Source organism: Vulpes lagopus, chromosome 10 (genome assembly GCF_018345385.1).
Source record: "Vulpes lagopus strain Blue_001 chromosome 10, ASM1834538v1, whole genome shotgun sequence".
In the NCBI taxonomy this organism is placed as follows: domain Eukaryota; kingdom Metazoa; phylum Chordata; class Mammalia; order Carnivora; family Canidae; genus Vulpes; species Vulpes lagopus.
Window position 1 is genome coordinate 55428824 of NC_054833.1, and position 16372 is coordinate 55445195.

General features: G+C 46.2%; 1 protein-coding gene across 1 annotated transcript in view; it reads left to right on the forward strand.

The window, feature by feature from the left end:
• The window catches only part of MMP20 (matrix metallopeptidase 20), a 47005-nt gene that overhangs the window by 2822 nt on the left and 27811 nt on the right, over positions 1–16372 (forward strand). Inside the window, exons 2-6 of the mRNA XM_041772928.1 lie at positions 4602–4849; positions 8036–8184; positions 9863–9988; positions 10756–10917; positions 13175–13316. Of these exons, the coding sequence (XP_041628862.1) occupies positions 4602–4849; positions 8036–8184; positions 9863–9988; positions 10756–10917; positions 13175–13316 (827 nt within the window). The remainder of the gene's footprint in view (positions 1–4601; positions 4850–8035; positions 8185–9862; positions 9989–10755; positions 10918–13174; positions 13317–16372) is intronic.

Sequence of the window (16372 nt, forward strand, 5' to 3'; positions counted from 1 at the left end):
GGGGGGGGGGTAGGTTCACCCAAGTAGTTCAGGAAGGCTTCTCTGTGGAAATGATATTCGAGGTGAACCTAAACTGTAAGAATGACCCAGTTGCATGACCCTGAGGGGCAAGGAGCCTAGCTATTTGTCAGGCTGGTGGTGGGAGCTGGGAGAACATTCATGGAGACTGGCTGGGTTCCATAGCCAGGTGGCCAGTGGACCAGGGGGCCCGCGAGCCAGGGTCAGGATAATCAGCTTCCACATGGCTCCCTTCTTTCCAGGGAGAACAGACCATTTCTTGCATCTACAAACATGAAACAGGCAAATTTTCTAAATGCCATATGCTTCCTCCCAAACTCACTAGCACAATAATCTACACTTAAAAAGATGAACAGAATTTTAGTTTACGTACTTAATGTCCACTTGTGTTCTTTAACTTCTGTTTTTCTGATGAGCATAAAGGCTTTGAAAATGATGACTAATAAAACACTTAGTCTTAAACCAGAGTTTTATTCTATTTTTATTTGCATTTAAAAACCAGTAATATAAATACAATATTTAAAACAACATATAGGGGGGATCCCTGGGTGGCGCAGTGGTTTGGCGCTTGCCTTTGGCCCAGGGCGCGATCCTGGAGACCCGGGATCGAATCCCACATCAAGCTCCCGGTGCATGGAGCCTGCTTCTCCCTCTGCCTATGTCTCTGCCTCTCTCTCTCTCTCTCTGTGACTATCATAAATAAATAAAAATAAAAAAAAAACATATAGGGACACCTGGGTGACTCAGTGATTGAGCGTCTGCCTTTGGCTCAGGGCTTGATCCCAGGGTCCCAGAATCAAGTCCCACATCAGGATCCCTCCCACCTCCCTCCCTCTGCCTATGTCTCTGCTTCTCTTTCTGTGTCTCTCATGAATAGATAAATAAAATCTTTTTAAAAAATGAAAATAAATAAAACAACATATAACACCTTGTTAAACTGTCCTTAAAAATCATGTAAACTTTCATCATCACATTATTATAAACTTGTTATTAAAGATAAAGATTAAAATTGAAAGCTTCCAAATACAGACTGTTAAATCTAGAACTTTTTACTACCATTTTACTTTCTGTGCATGAAAAGATTTTTAAATTATTATGTTTGGTTCCTAACTTTGTCGCTGATTATGATTGCATGAGAAAAGTTTTATTTTTATGCTATTTTCATAAACATCACCTTAAAGAATTACAAATATTCCAGAATATAAGTAAGGTATAATTTATTTAATTGCTTCCTTTGCTGGATCCATAGATTATTTCCACATGAACAGTGTTGCTGTGAACGCCTCTGTACACCAGCCTGAGCTAAAGGATATTTTTTTCAGCACAGATTTCCAGAGGAGGAATTAGTATGTGAAAGGGTGTAACACATTTAAAATATGCCAGCCACTCAAACATTTTCACACTGAGGACCTTCCTGGATCCTGCGCTGGTATGGTCAGTAGAACAAATGCCAACCTCATGTTGTAGATGAGAGCCCTGAAAACATGTGAAGGGCATTGCCTGAGCTTGTTAGAAGCTAGGATTCCTCACACAGCATCCCAGTCTTCATGATTCCCTCTCTGGGGCTCAGCAAAAACAGAAGGAAATGTTGAAGAAATGCTTTCTTGGACTTCACCTTGTTTTGAAGCACACTTGACTCAGTTTAAGTTCTTAATTCTCAAGAAGGATGCCAGGAACACACACTGGATGAAGAGCTGTTGCTGAGGAGCTGGGCCAGTAACTGAGACTGACCCCCTGGGCCTCCATTACTTCACTATCTCAAACCCAAGAGCCAACCCTAACATCCTGTAATTTTAAGAACCAAGGAGTGGGAAAGGTGAGAGCAAATAGGATGACTCTGGGGGGACCTAAAACCCTTCACCCCCAACGCCAACAGGGCCAGGCATTGAGCCAACAATACCCAAGTGTTAGAATGAACACAAATGCAATTCTCAGTGCTCATCAAAGTGCCTCCCTGAGTGTCTTGAGTCTGGAAAGATGCTACAAGCTTGTCAAAAACGTAGGCAAGAAAGTTCCCAAATAACTTGGGCTCTTAATACTCAGAACATCTGATGAGTCTTCAAAGAAGAAAAAGAAAATACTCATATTTTCCCTGAAAGAGAGGAGCCTAAATATTAACGGAGCATGTACTCCAAGTCCAGAACCATGGCAGGTACTGTTTTAATCCTCTCTTTTCTGGCCAGACTGAAACCTTTCAGCTGTAGGTCTAACATCTTCTGCATGTTTTAAAGAAAAAAAAAATTATTGTAGAATTATATATGTTCACAGCAGGAAAATCATAAAATGTAAGTAACGAGAAAAGAATCATCCTCAGTTCGATCACTGAGATAAAACCACTACTCATCCCTTCATCTGTGTTTCTCAAAACACCTTGCTCTGACTCCAGGCTGAGACCGGGGTGAGGAATGCTAAGGATCATAACCTGCCTGTATCTAAAATATTGATGTTTTATTCATCGTGGATTTTTCTGCATTAATTTTTTTAGTGTTGCATTAAATATTATTCTTTCTGATTACTGAGTTTTTGAGGATCCTCCCTTTCTCATTCCAGTCCGCGTGCATGAGTATTCATCAGTGTGCGTATCCGTATGCACACACTTTGTTCACACATGGCTTATCCTGTAGGAATAGTTGTAAACTTCTTTCTGCTTAATAGGTCGTGAGCATCTTCTCTTACGTGACCATATTTTGTAAACCAAAACACAGAAACTACCAAGGGGACAGAATTTTTTGAAACTCAGACTGTCTCAGGAAGTACAGAGCATCTGTTCTACACAGAGCTTATGTCTGAAAAAGCATAATTCAGACCTGGTGTGAGTGTCATGCTATCACAGCATTAATTTGAGCAAAGACAAAAGGCTCCAAGAATCGTCATCTCACAAAGAAAAAACCAGAAACAGAAATGCTTACAATGGCATGCCCAGAGATGGGAATGAGCCGCCCTCAGGGCCACGGCTGTTTCCCAGAGCTCTTCACCCAGGCTCCGCGCTACACACCCTCCCACCCCTCCTCCTCCTGGATCCTCGTCCCATGAAGATTCTCACAAGGAACCACCACCAGGGAAGTGAGGTTCCCCTGCCAGCCAGGCAGGAGCTGAGGATTGGTTGGCCCCCAGGAAGCATACGGAGCACCTTGTCCACACAAGCCAGCGCATCTCTTCTTTTACCTTTTTACTGAGAAACTGCAATCCACATTCACAGCAGAAAATTTTGGGATGTAGGAAAGGATGAAAATAAATCGTCACCCATAGTGTTAGAACCAGAGGTAAAGGGTGGCCCCGGGCGGCTCAGCAGCTTAGCGCCACCTTCAGCCCAGGGCCTGATCCTGGAGACCCCGGATTGAGTCCCACATCAGGATCCTTGCATGGAGCCTGCTTCTCCCTCTGCCTATGTCTCTGCCTCTCTCTGTGTCTCTCATGAATAAATAAATAAAATATTTAAAATATATATATTATAATCTGTATAAAGACTTCACCTCCACTTTTCTCAGTATATTGTCATTATATTGAGTGCATTACTGCATGCCATTAAATATTTTCCAAAAATGTAATCCTAGAGGCCTAGTATCACTTCATATGAATCTATAATAATCTATCCAACAAATCCCCTATTGTTAGATATTAAGTTGTTTCAATGTTTTATTATTTTTGTACATAAATTTGTACACATAACATAAATCATACACACAATTTATATAGAATATAAATATGGCTAATGTGATAAATATTTACATACAGTAAATAAATTCTTCCTATATAATACATAAATATAAAATTTTATATGAAGTAAAATATACAAGTAAATCTTTTGCTGCTCTGTGCTTCCCTGAAATCAGGTGGGTAGTTGAAATCCCTGTGCCAACCACAGGCTCTGGCCAGGCACTTGTAGGACTCTCACTCCACCCAGGAAGTCCTAGAAAAGTCTTGAATGATCAGTTTAGAGGTTTTAAGCCTTAATGTGACAAAAAGCCTATAATCTGGGATCCCTGGGTGGCGCAGCGGTTTGGCGCCTGCCTTTGGCCCAGGGCGCAATCCTGGAGACCTGGGATCAAATCCCACATCAGGCTCCCGGTGCATGGAGCCTGCTTCTCCCTCTGCCTGTGTCTCTGCCTCTCTCTCTCTCTGTGTGTGACTATCATAAATAAATTTTAAAAAATGTCAATCTTGCACAATGTACAATGAAAACATGGTACCAAGGACTGCCTTCTAGGGAAATAGAATAGTCTTGGTTTTGCAAATTGGGTGAAGATTTCAATGACAAATAAGTGACCTGCGGGGAAAATGTCCACATTATTTTCCTCCCATTATTTTTTCCTCTTAAAATAACAAGACCTCATAGGAAAACTATAAAATGCAAGTGAGTAAAGAGACTACAATCCCCACTTCCCATACATAACAATTGTTAATAATGCGGCATGTACCTGTCAAAGCTTTATCTGTGCAAATATATCTAATATTTCTCACAGATGGGAATATACTGTCCATGCTGTTTTTAACTTGTCGAGAATATTGTCCCTTTCTAACCTGAGCTTGAGTCTCTCCTGGAGACTGTATCGCAGACATGTCAGCCTGCCTCTCCGTTCCAGGCATATCTTGACAAGTATTACACAAGCAAGGCAGGGCCCCAGGTCGGCGAGATGGGGGCGCCAGGAGGCAGAGCCCTGATCAAGAAGATCAAGGAGCTGCAAGCCTTCTTCGGCCTCCGCATCACTGGCAAGCTGGACCGGCCCACGATGGACATGATCAAGAGGCCCCGCTGCGGAGTTCCCGACGTGGCAAACTATCGCCTCTTCCCAGGTGAACCCAAATGGAAAAAAAATACTTTGACATACAGGTAATGAGATGGAGTCTTTCCAAAGTCAGAGAGAAATCCCCCTCTCTCCTTTTCTTATCTTTTAGAAATTCCTTCCTTCCAATCTGTGTAAAAATCCTGACTCATCACAATCATTAGGAAGCAATTTTATGGCTAACGTTTAGACAGTGACATTGGAGGACTCACTACAAAACACCATCTCAGGATTACCATAATGGCCAGCCGTTTCGGGCTTTACAAATAATGTTATTAATCAGAGAGACAACACACTTGTCTTTAAAGAAAAATAACCTAGTTTAGGATTAATAGCCTGACAGTACCAACCCATTTTCTTAAAACAAGTTCCTCCTCAATCAGAAGGAAACAATAAAGTTCACCTATTAACAAAGTAACTTTTTTATTAATTCCAAAAATTATTTATTGATGATTTATTAAATGCCTACTATAGACATTCAATTTTGGAGATACGAAAGTGAGTAGATCTCCTCCCCCCACCCTCACAGTCCCTGTTGGTAGACACACAAGCAAACAGATCATCAAGTCCTCAAGTGACAAGTGTGAGCTCGCAGGTCTAAGCAGAAAACTGTGGTTGCACCTGGAGGGAGGGCAGGGATCCATTCCTGGGCCAGCAGGCCTCCTTCCTGGAGGACCCCCTGTCCGCCTGAATGCCTGAGCTGGGTTTGGAGGCCAGGGACACTGTTGCATGGGCTTTGCACCTGCTGGACAGATGTGGCATTGCAAGAGGGCGGCCCATGCTTGCATTCTTGCACCAGGCCTGGCTAACTGGAGCGTTTTCCCAGGGCAGGCGGAGTCCGGGCAGATAGAGGTGTGCTGGGGGGTGGCCCAGTGGGTGGGTGCCACCCTGGGCCGCAGAGAGCCACTCCAGGCTTCCGCCAGATTTTGTTCTTAGGATAAGCAAATCTGGCTGAGAGCGGGGTACAGGGTGAGGCCGGACCGCTTAGTCCCTGAAGGGCTGTTCTGGAGCTGCCCCCTCACGGTCACAGAAGTCTCCTTAACGCTCTCGGGAATTTTGCAGCTTGTTGTTAACTGCCCTAGAATCCCGCAAGCTGTCGGTAAACAGAGCCATTATTAAAAATTAAGCTATAAAACCTGCAATGAAATAAATTATATTTCTACACAAATTGCTAAATATTACATTGTGTGTGCTAGATAGAACTAGAAATGTGATCAAACGTTGCTACCTGTTCACCACGCCACACGTTACTACCATCGGCGTTCATGAGGTCATTGGTGCAGTTTTATCCGTACCATGGATGTGCTGCCGCTTGTCTCTTCCCAACTGTGCACACAGGGCTGGCAGGTTGGTGGCTTGAAACTCTCTCCAGTGAGAGTGTTTACAGCACAGGACATCAGCCAAGCCCTCGAATGAGAGGTTAGGGCTCAGCAGTTCGTCCCCAGTCCTGGTGGCCCAAGGGAGGGCAGCAGGGCAGAGCCACAGAGGCTGCCCATTGGTGGCTACGAGCCCGAGTCCAGATGGTGGCACTCTGAACACAGTTATCACCCTGCTAACACCCAAGAATGCGGCAAAAATCTAAATATTTGGGGAAGAAGCGCCCCACGTGGAGTTGAACAGGAAACATATAAACCCATGAAGTCTTCCCATCATTTTCTTAAACTGTCTTACAGAATGTGAGTATGCACAGCAAAGACCAGAGCCGTCCATCCAGCTGATCTGAGACTCAGAGAAGTATATTGTTGTGATACTACTCCCTAGACAGGTCCCCCAAGCCCCTCAGCACACTCCCACTGCCCACCTGCTCCCTCCCAGGCAGACCCCAGCCCCAGAAAGCCCTAGAGGCCACTTGGCACCTGATGCAGACACTGGACCTCAGGATAACTTCCTCTAACAGAACCGGAGGATTGGACTAGACTGTGGCTTAGTGCTGTGTGCAGACGTCTGGGGTCAGAGAGGGCATGACACGCACAGCACGGTCATATCTCACAGCCATTGTAAGAACGGACTTGCTGGGGCCCATGTCTACAGGGGGCACATGCTCAGAGTATTTGTGGTTACCGCTCCCCATCGCCTCTATGTCACCCCCTGTCCCCGCTGCACTGCCCAATCTCCATCTCCGTGAAAGATCCTCGAGTTCCTCCATCCACCGCCGAGGTCACTGCTAGCCATGCCCTCCATAGGACCTGGTCCCTTTCCGGTGACTGGTGGTTGAGACAGCACCACCTCTATCGCAGTAATCCGGGTACCTGCCACGGTGCAGGTGTGCGGGTCACCCCGCACATTTATTTACGCAGCTTCTCAGGTAGTTCTCACAGGCGCTAGCTGGACCGCCACTCAGGAGGCTTTAAAAACCACTGGCTTTTATTCAGAGTCCATCCGTTTAGGAAGAGTTTGCTAAGCACCTACGATGTACACAGGATGAGGAGCTGGAGAGACAAAGGATATAGGGCAGGGGCTGCTCCCCAGGTCGGCTCCAGCAGGACCCCTCGCTCTGCACCCAGGTTGTGCTCTGAGCTCAAGGTCCCCCCCAGCAAGGTTCCGGGGTCAGTTTCCTTCCCCTGCCCCCTCCTTTCCTTGCAGTCTGGGACTCCCAGCCCCTGGGCTCAGGGCAGCACGTCCAGAACACCAACTGGCTCCACCTACGGTTTGTCCAGAAAGCTCTACACTGTTCTGCCTCTAGGTGTCATTGTCACCCAGGACTTCAGGACAGACTCAAGCCTTAGTGTCCAAGCTTAAAGCATCCTCTTTAAGATAGGCATTATCTTAAGAACAAACATCCCCCACTGGGGAAATCGCAAAGGCCTTTGAATAAGAATGTGCAAAACCTCACAACTCACTGTTTTTTACATAGAAAATTTTCAGTCCCTTTTGGGGCAAAAGAGGTTTTCCCTTCTCAATTAAACCGTTTTAGGGGAAACGGGTTCTTGTGAAATGATACTGGGTTATCATCTTTACAATTCAGGCTGATCTAAGAGCAATGAGGGCCAAACCGCTTCTGCAGCAGGTGATCTCAACTCTTTCACTTCCCCCTTGATCTTCCCGGTTATTCTGCATGTTCCAGTAACTCAACACATAGGAAAGCAAACCAAGATTTACTATTTGGGAGAAAAATGCCTACATTGTAGATTCACATCCAACCCTTCGATTTTTAGTACCACCTCAATGTAAGGCTTGCCTTCTTCACTAGGAGCACTCGCCAAAAGGAAAATATGTTCCTTCTGTTTTCACAGAATTTCCAAATACACATCCTCCATGAGTCCTGCTGAGGTGGACAAAGCGGTGGAGATGGCCTTGCAGGCCTGGGGCAGCGCTGTGCCTCTGAGCTTCATCCGCGTGAACTCGGGAGAAGCGGACATTATGATATCTTTTGAAACCGGAGGTACTGTGGTGCATCTTGGATCTTGCCTTCCTAATCCACAGGAGACATGTTCCAACATATCTTCCTTTCCAACATTTAGTGCAAGGGATCCACTAGATCTTCTTCCACACATGGTGTGAAGGGCAGAGGCCAAGGTCATGGTCAAGTCATGCTTGTGTCTGGCCAGAAAATAGAGCCAGGGAAGTCCTAGACCAGGTGGCAGAGTGGACTCAGCTCTCCCTGTTCTGCTGCCTCATCAGAGACAGAGTCTGTCCTGTTTAGCCTCCCCGTTGGCTGGGAGGCCACCTGAACCCTCGCCCCATGGTCACCACTACAACCCCCCTTCCATATTCACCAAGAATCTCCCACCTTGAGTCCCCAGTGAAGGAAACCCCCACCGGAGCTCTGACCACCTCCCCCAGCAGCGGTCAGCACAGCGGTGCTGCCGTCTCACCCACAGCCTCTGGAGCCTGCAGGCCTGCTGCACCTTGCCCTCGTCTCAGCCTGGTAACTGGGCACCAAGTGGTCTGCACAGAGCCCTTTCCAGGGCCACCTGTCAAAGGAGCAGATAAAGGGAGAGCCACAAAATTCGTTTGCTTTCTCAGCTTCCACGAAGCGGAGGTGAGCAAGTGCTCCGATCCTCCCTCCCCAGACACCACGTGGAAGGGCCCCTGTCTCCACGCTGAGTTCAGCCTCACATCCTGGGAGGTACATGCGCCGAAGCCAGGAGACAGGAAGTGATGCAGGTCCCCAGTGTGAAACTTTCAGAGGGGGCCCTGGGCGTGACCTCCTGCACAAGGGGGTCACCCTGGGGAAGGGGCAGGCTGGTGTGGTTCAAAGCAGGTTTGGAGGCTGGGACGCTAACACTCCCCTGAGCTTGCCAATGTGTACCCTCTCCCCACAGCACAGCCTGAGTGGGCGCGGAGCTGCCAGGAACAGGGTCCATAGGGCCCACCCAGAACCCTGGCACCCGGTGCACCAGGCCCCGTGAGAGACCGTGAAATACGGTTTCTGCAACATGCCTCGCTTTGTTCTTCCTCCTTTTTTATTGTAATAACCTGTTAGTTAACAGGTTAGTTATAATCACCTGTTAGTTAAATATAAGTAAATATATTTTATATTTTATATATACTTATGTAAATATAAGTAAAACAAAAACATATAAAGCTCTAAAAGTTATGATTGTAGACACCTTTATTGCTTGCTTGTGTTTTACAAGGAAAGCATGTTGAAATTACAGAGGAACTCTCTCTCCTTTTGGACACCTCCTTACATTGTCTGGTGGAAAGAGACAGAAAACACATCTGCTCGATGTGCTGTCTTCACTGAATCAGCCTACACACTTGCACCCCAACCAGTAGGTCTTGCTCCCTACTTCTTTTGTAATCTGCCGTGTGGGCACAATCCATGGAGTGCCAGGAGTCAGCCGATAGACACTGCAACAAAAACAGTCACAAAAGAACATTTTTTTTTTTTAATGTTAACTATCTTTGAAATGACAAATATCCCTCTTCATTTATCAATTGACGATTGCTTATTGACATGTGAACTTCTTATAAAAAACGAATATTGGAAAGTAAATCTATTTGTATGGGAAGTGTCAACGCTGTTAACAAAGAGGTGTCCACTCCCTGTAATGTGAGGATGCCTTAAACTTGCCAGGCCTAACTGCTGTTGGCGTTTCTGCCCACCTGTCTAGATCACGGGGATTCCTACCCATTCGACGGACCCCGAGGGACTCTCGCCCATGCGTTTGCACCCGGAGAAGGCCTGGGAGGGGATACCCATTTCGACAATGCTGAGAAGTGGACTATGGGAATGAATGGTATATATGCACAATTCACCATAACCTGGAAAATATTGTACCTTCTTCGGGGCCATCACCATGACACCCTGAGGTTCAACGTCCCAAGCCACCCGTTAACTAGGGAGGCTGGCTAGGAAAAACAAGTAAGCCAAAAATCCAAAAGGGAAAAGCCCTCCCCCCGCCCCCCGTGCTGTAGACTTGTCTGAGCTCTGGTTCGTGCATATGGTACCGAGGAGCTGAGAGGCCTCCTCCACATGGCCCTCTGTCCTTTAACTATGCAGCATTTATTGTCTCTTACTCATTGGTGGAAATAGGCTATGTTCAGAGACGACCCCAGGGAATCCGTGCTGTCTCAAGCAGTGTGATGGGAATGGGTGTTAAAGCTTCAGAATACCCCGGACGTCTTGAGTGTGTGTGAATGATGGGGGTAGCATGTACCAGCAGGGATCTGGTGAAGCATCTGTGGCCAGACCTGGATCTCGTTGCCCCTGGTAGCTCCCATCAGGCCCCTGTATCTACCAACCAAACATCACTGACAAGGAACAAAATGGATTGATTTACACTTCCAACCTTCCCCACTTCAAGGTCCTTCTAGCCAAGGGGGAAAGCGCCAGAGTCACATCACCAAAGCTCACTACCAGATAACCTACCAACCTTTGATAAACTGGTTATGAGAAGAAAACAAGTTTACTAGGATTTGGGCATAAATTATCCTGTAAAGACAGAAAACATTGAAAACAAAACCCCATGTTGATGCTGTCTTTTTTGTGTGTCCTACTGCATAGGTTTCAATTTATTCACCGTTGCTGCTCACGAATTTGGCCATGCACTGGGCCTGGCCCATTCCACAGACCCATCAGCGCTGATGTACCCAACGTATAAGTACCAGCATCCCTACGGATTCCACCTGCCCAAGGATGATGTGAAAGGGATCCAGGCATTGTACGGTATAGTCACTACCCTCCTTTGGCTACTAGCCCGGAAAGCCACAGGCATTCGGTCTCCAATTTAGAGAAAGTATACATTGCCAGGAGTTACTTGCACAGGTAAAGTGGAAGCTGGGGACTGCGGTCTCACCTGTGCCTTTTTAGGAAGAGATTTTTCACCTGACATGACTACAGCTTTCTTTTGTAAGATGCACAATTAAATTGTGCATCTTTCCTCTAGGGCATGCTGGTCCCTCACCAGCCATAGAAAATGAAATCATTTGCCTGGGGTTTTGGTGGGGTTTTTTTGTTTTGTTTTGTTTGTTTGTTTGTTTGTTTGTTGAGTATAGGTCAGAATTTAGATCCTGGAAGAAGATGGGTATATTTTGTAGTTTCTATATTGTTCTGACCCACCTGCAGATAATTGACCTTATCATCCTAAAAAAAGCAAGGGTGATGCTAAAACCTACACTGCTAGGTGCACAGACAGCCTGCACTCAACTACTCGGGTTTGAGTGAGTCACCCTCTCACCTGGCCTGACGACCGGCCTGTTTGGCGTGATCAAGTGTTTTCCTCCCTGAAGAGCTGAGAAAGTTGAGGCTCAGAGAATAACTATCCCAAGAATCAAATTGTCTTAGGAGTTAGCGTTCTTTCAAAGGTAACGAAGGATTATTGGGAGCTCTGTATCCTGCCTTCCTTAGCACCCTGACAGACCCATGAAGTCCTGGGTGAGAGGAGATCTTGGAGCACTCCTAGATCTTGACACTTTTGCTTTCACAGATAAAAGGCAGACAACTCTAGGAAACGGACCTTCTCCTAAGGTCGGGGAATGGCTCCTCTGCCTTCCCCCAGCGGAGGCTCTGGCATCCGGTCAGTCCCTGCGCACCTGGCGGTGCAGCATCCATGCAGCATCGGTGCAGCATCGGTGCAGCATGGAGCATGCCCTTCTGCAGACTGCGCCTCCTCGCGGGAGTCAAATCTCATCCAAAGAACTATTCAGCCAACTCTGCCCACCTCAGGGCCGCGGGCGTGGGCCGCGCGGGTTGGGTCCTCCTGCCTGAGTGTCTCCATTGTGGGAACCTGGCTCAGAACACCGAGGGCTCGACTCCAAGGAAAGCAATCCCTGGCTCCACCGAGAAGGACTGAGCCCAAATGTTTGCCTGCCCCCGTAGATCCGTCTGCTCAGACCATCTCCAGCGTCTGATGGCCACCGTCATGGGGCCAGGGGCTGAAGCACATATTTTGATGTGGCCACTTTTGCACAGGTGAACGAAGTGCACAGACGTGCTTCTGTATCACCAGGGAGTGTGCACATCACTCACCGCTGGCCACCCTGCTGCCTCTGACCCTTCGTAGACGACTTGGCACATAGTAAATGTTCAAAGACTGGCAGCCCATTTCTGCGCTGACCACCTTCCAGAGCCTCGCCCCATTGCTGAGCCTTCTGTACCCCGGCTCTTCTCCAACTCTCACACCCCTGGCCCTTCCTGTTCCTCCCTTCCTCCCTGCCCCTCACCCCTGGTCACCACAGATGTACTCTGCTCCAGAGCAGGGACCTGCCGGGGCCAATGGCTCAGGCAGCACCAGCAGTGTTCTGTAGACAGTAGATAGTCCTCAGGAGCACGGACTAGGATGACAACTCGCTGGCAGCTCTCCCAGGGCCCGGCTGCTCTACAGAAGGATCCAGCAGGGGGTGCCTTTAATAGCGGGTGCCTGCAGTGTACCTCCTGGCCCAAGAATTCACTCAGGGTTTCCTGGGCACCTGATAAAAGGCTGATCAGTCCAGGATGCCCAGAAATAGATGAAAATGATACGAAATACACAAAGAAGTTATTGAGAACAAAGAATTCAATTACCAAGGAATAATCAGTGGCAACTTCTTAAAAAAATCTTTAATTTAGAGCACTTGCAGCTGTCAAGGAAGCTATGTGTGGTAACAAAATAATGGATCCCATTTTTTTTAACATTTACTACATGCCAAGCACTCTACCGAGTGCTTCACAGATGTGATTTCTCACCAAAGCCCTCTGAGGCAGGGACTGTCCTGGCCCCCTCCCATTTCACAAAGGAAGAAACAGAGGCTTGCAGCGGCTGGGTGATGTTCCTGCTTATGGTACAACTGCAGGACTAGCAAAGCTGGATTTGAACATGGGTCTGCCTGCCATGGACAGCCATGCACCTTACCGCCTGTCTCATGCAGTCCAAGGGGGTCGCTAGAGCAGTGGACAGACTCTAAGAGTCCTGGTACCATGTTGACCAAGTCACTTTGAATCCTAGGACCCCGGAAAACACTCCTGGGAAAGCCCACCGTGCCCCACGCACCACCCCAAAGTCCATCCATCCCCGACCTCTGTGACTCCAGCTCATCCTTTGATGCTGTGACGATGCTGGGAAAGGAGCTCCTGCTCTTCAGAGACCGGTAAGCCTAAGATGAGGCACTAAGTCTTCCCAAGCCTCAGCCCTTCACATCCCTCTAGAGGTCCTTGCTGCTGCCACGTGTGAGGAGCATGCAGAAACACCATCGTGTGGGCAGTAGAGTGGGAGGCAGGGATCTCTGCGGAGACACAGAACTGCCAAACCACTATTTGTGGGGCAGCTACCATGCTCTTGGCAATGGACACAGTAACTTTCCATACACATCAAGTACTTATTCTAAATACAAAGGAGAGATTAGAATCCCCAATTTACAGATGCAGATAGAAGCTCAATGAGAACAATGAGAATCTCAGGTGCTTTCCTGAGGTAACAGTTTCACCAAGTGGCTGAGTTACACCAGCCCAGGCTTATCTGATGGTTGTCTGTCTTGTTCATCACTGTATCCCTAGTAAGAGTACACAGTATATACTCAATAAATATTAGGTAATAGGGATTGGATAGATGGACAGACAGATGGATGGATGGATAGTCAGAGGGATGCATAGATGAGTAGCTAATTTCAAAGCCACTGCTCTGCTGAAACCCCTCTTTCTCAAGGTCCCTTGACTTTTCAACGCAATGAGCTGTCAGCACAGGGGAGGGAGGAATATTGATAGGTGTTGGCTATCCCGTACAGCTCGTGAAGAATACCCTGAGGTTTGAGCACCTAAGACTGTCATTTTAGGAACGTTTCTTTTGGGATGATTAATGGAAGTTTTAGTAGTTCTGTGAGTTATAAAGGATGGCAAGGTGAAGTTGGTATTTAAACATAATGGCATAGGAGGGGTATCCGGGTGGTGTAGTTGGTTAAGCGTCTACCTCTTGGTTTTGGCTCAGGTTGTGATCTCAGGGTCCTGGGATTGAGCCCAGGCATTCAGCAGGGAGTCTGCTTGAGCTTCTCTCTGCCCCTCCCCCGGCTTATGCACTCTACCTATCTAAAAAAATTTTTAATTAAAAAATAAATAATTTAATGGCATATGATATTGAGTAATTCATAATGTTGAGAAAGCTAGGATCTTTAATGACAATACTGTATGAATAGCTGTGTTTACAGCTGTGTGAGTTGATCTGCGGGAGTACTGGTTGATCTTTATTAATATTTTTACTATCATGACATCATTCAGGGAAATTAAATAGAAATAAATTCAAGATGAGTGTAATAAGGAAAGAACAGAAATATAATTTGATTAAGCCTTTCAGGTTTGAAATTAATGTTGAAGTTTTCATTCGAAGACAAGAAATGGTTTTTGGTGATACATTTCCTAGTTGAAGTATGTCTAATTGACAACAATGTTATTTTTTTTGAATGACTGATAAATGGTGAGAGGTGGTGAGTAGTCATTGGAAAAACTCCAAGGAGGTTGGAAAATTCACACAAGGGTGAAGGAGAATTAAATTTTAAGTTTCACGTTCTAAGGTTTTGTTCAAGTGCTAGAATGGAAGCATTACGGCAAATCATTCATTTTAGGTCATAGGTCATGTGTGAAAGCCAAATTGGGCAGATTTACCAGTCATAGCTAGATAAAGTACAATTAGTGGGATGAGATCATGATTAAGGTCAAATATGCAGATGGTTGGAAATCTCATGCATCGACATCCGATAGCCCCTTTTCTCCTGGCACTCTGGGCTCCCAGGGAGCATTAGGGCTGTGTCCATGACACTGATGGCTGTGATCACTTCTTTTCTTGGAGGAAAAGACCTACCAACACTCACCCCCAGTCCTCCTTTTATTGGGGACAGAATTCATTCACAGGAGAATAGTCAGAGGTAGCTCAGGAATAGCATGGCTGAATGCTTTTTATCCCTTTTCTTCACTGGAAGAGTGGTTATTGAGCCCAACTGGAGGGCCAAGCACTACCGTAGTGGCTGGAGATCTAAAGGACCAGTACTCACTCTGTCTTTGCACACCTCAGTTACATAAGGGAGTGAGACATTCAAAAACACTGCCATGATCCCGTGTGCTCACAGGACTTTTTTGTCTCCCCATTGTGGGTAGAGGGGGTGATCTCTCTGATGTCTCTCCTTATAAGGGTACTAATTACATCAGACCAGGGATCCCCCAGCAGGGCTTCAGATAACCCTGGCTACCCCACTGCTCCTGTCTGACTAATACCATCCCATCTCCCTGGGCGTTAGGCTTCAATTTATGAATCTGGTAGAGACACAGATGTTCAGCCCATAACAGAGTAATCACATTTTTAGATATGCATTTCCCTCCAGATTTTTTTCTGTATAGAAAGATATAGTCTAAGCACAGGAGGGATCAGGGATATGCACAAAGATGGGATTTTAATTAGATATGCTGATTTGTAAACTCTTTTCACTCAGCAATATCTCATTTTTCCATGTCGGTGAGGTTTTTTTTTTTTTTTTGTCATCTTCATTGTATATATGAGCAGATACATCGTCACATATTCAACCAATGCTGTACTTTTAAGCCTGTAAATTGTTTCTAATTTTTGAAAATTAGAAAATCTTCAACAGTGGTTGGGTATCCACTTCTCAGAAACAGATTAGAGTAGAGCTCAGAACCCAGGTTTTAGCCTGAGACTGAGTTGGTTTAAATTCTAGCCTTTCTTCTTGCTGAGCAGAGGGCCCCCAGCAAATAATGTGCCAAACACACAGTGAGCACTCAAACAGCAGACGCTACATTAAGGAACGAGAATCGGAAAATCTGTACAGTGGATTAAGGCTTAGAAACAACTTGAAATATTTTTTATTATTTTTTTAATGATTTTTATTGAGACTTATTGATTATTGACTTTCTTTCTATTGTTACCAAAAAGTAAAACAGAACAGAATTGGTAGGCATTGACCCAGGAACCATAGGCAGGGCACAGAGCAGATGGAGCCTGGTGCACAGGAGCCTCATCGAGGGGTGGTGGTGTCAGCTGATAGTCAGCCCAGACAGGGCAGGGAGCACTGGTTAGGCAATGAAGAAGTGAGATGCAGGCTGCCCTATAGCACAGAGCTTACTCTTGTGGTAAATATCGGCAGTTGTAAGAGATGCAAAGGAAACCATGATGTCAAAGATACTATGCCCTTATGTATAATTATGA